This window comes from Pygoscelis adeliae, unplaced genomic scaffold (assembly GCF_000699105.1).
Source record: "Pygoscelis adeliae isolate BGI_AS28 unplaced genomic scaffold, ASM69910v1 Scaffold245, whole genome shotgun sequence".
Taxonomy (NCBI): domain Eukaryota; kingdom Metazoa; phylum Chordata; class Aves; order Sphenisciformes; family Spheniscidae; genus Pygoscelis; species Pygoscelis adeliae.
In genome coordinates, this window is record NW_008824766.1 from 848,899 (window position 1) to 850,034 (window position 1,136).

General features: G+C 64.6%; 1 protein-coding gene across 1 annotated transcript in view; it reads right to left on the minus strand.

Moving 5' to 3' along the window:
• The window catches only part of TNK2 (tyrosine kinase, non-receptor, 2), a 12,149-nt gene extending 11,319 nt beyond the window's left edge, over window positions 1–830 (minus strand). Inside the window, 2 exon segments of the mRNA XM_009323601.1 lie at window positions 440–510; window positions 656–830. Coding sequence (XP_009321876.1) covers window positions 440–510; window positions 656–818 — 234 coding nt within the window. The 5' untranslated portion in view covers window positions 819–830.
• Between the last annotated feature and the right edge of the window lie 306 nt (window positions 831–1,136).

Consider the following 1,136-nt stretch of genomic DNA (forward strand, 5'->3'; position numbering starts at 1 on the left):
GGTGGCAGCAGCACCAGCTTTGGACAGGATTGCATCAGGGGCATATGTGAGCATCCCAAGGTCCCCTGCCCCGGTGCACCCCCAGGCACAAGGCTGTGCCCCCTTGCCGCAAGGCAGTGGGGCGGGCAGCGCTGCTGCCCACAGAGCTGGCTGGGGCGAGATGCACAGGCTCTGTGGCTCGTTAGCTGCAAACGAGTTTCCTGGCAAAGAGGCAAATAACGTGAAGGGAATGAATTTCCCAAGTGCAGGGGCGGCAGGGCCGTCCTTCGCCGGGAAGTGACCCAGGAGCCCACGCGGGACCAGGGCGCACGCTGGCAGGATCATGCCGCAGGCAGGGCATGCATGGCAGGGGCTTCTGCCCATCTCCCTGCCAGCCCCCAGGGACTGGCAGCGTGGGGCCTCAGTTTCCCTGCCACCTCTGCTCCTCTCCCATCCCTACCTTGCTCATCCAGGATTTCCGCTTGCACATGGCTTTCCTCCGCTTCACTGCCTCCCACAGCCGCCGCTGGCCTGCAGGACACAGGGACCGTCACCGACCCAGCACGGGATGGAGGTCCCCTCCAGCTCCGTGGACCGCAAGCTCTTCTGGGCTCCCCAAAAGATGCTGTGCAGCCAGCCAGGGGTACAGGGGGAGATTTGGGGAGGACGTACGCACCGGGGCGTCCCATGCCAATCTTCTCCAGGTCCTCATTTTTGACGTACTCAAAGTGGGAGAGGCGGGTGACATTGAGTTCGTCCCGGATGCGCAGGAAGTACTGCTGCAACTGCAGCTCGGTGAGCAGCTCCAGCAGCCAGTCCTTGCCCTCCTCCGCCTGCATGCTACAGCTCAGCCTCTGCCAGGACACCGCGCTGGGTTAGGGGGGGACCCTGCCCTGCTCCTCTCTGCCCCATCCCCCCTGGGAGAGTCACCCGGATGGGCTGAGAGCCGAGGCTGGGGTGCTGCCTGGGTAGGGTGCGAGGGATGCTAGCAGGGTTCATCTCCTGAGCCCATCTCCAGCTCTCCAGGTGGGTTGGGAGAGGCACCCCATCAGCAGGACCCGCAGGGATGGGCAGGGACCCCTGCTCTGTCCCATTGTGCCCATAGAAACACCAGCCATCCCCTCCACTCCAGCACAGGCTGTCCCCAGGCAGCGGTG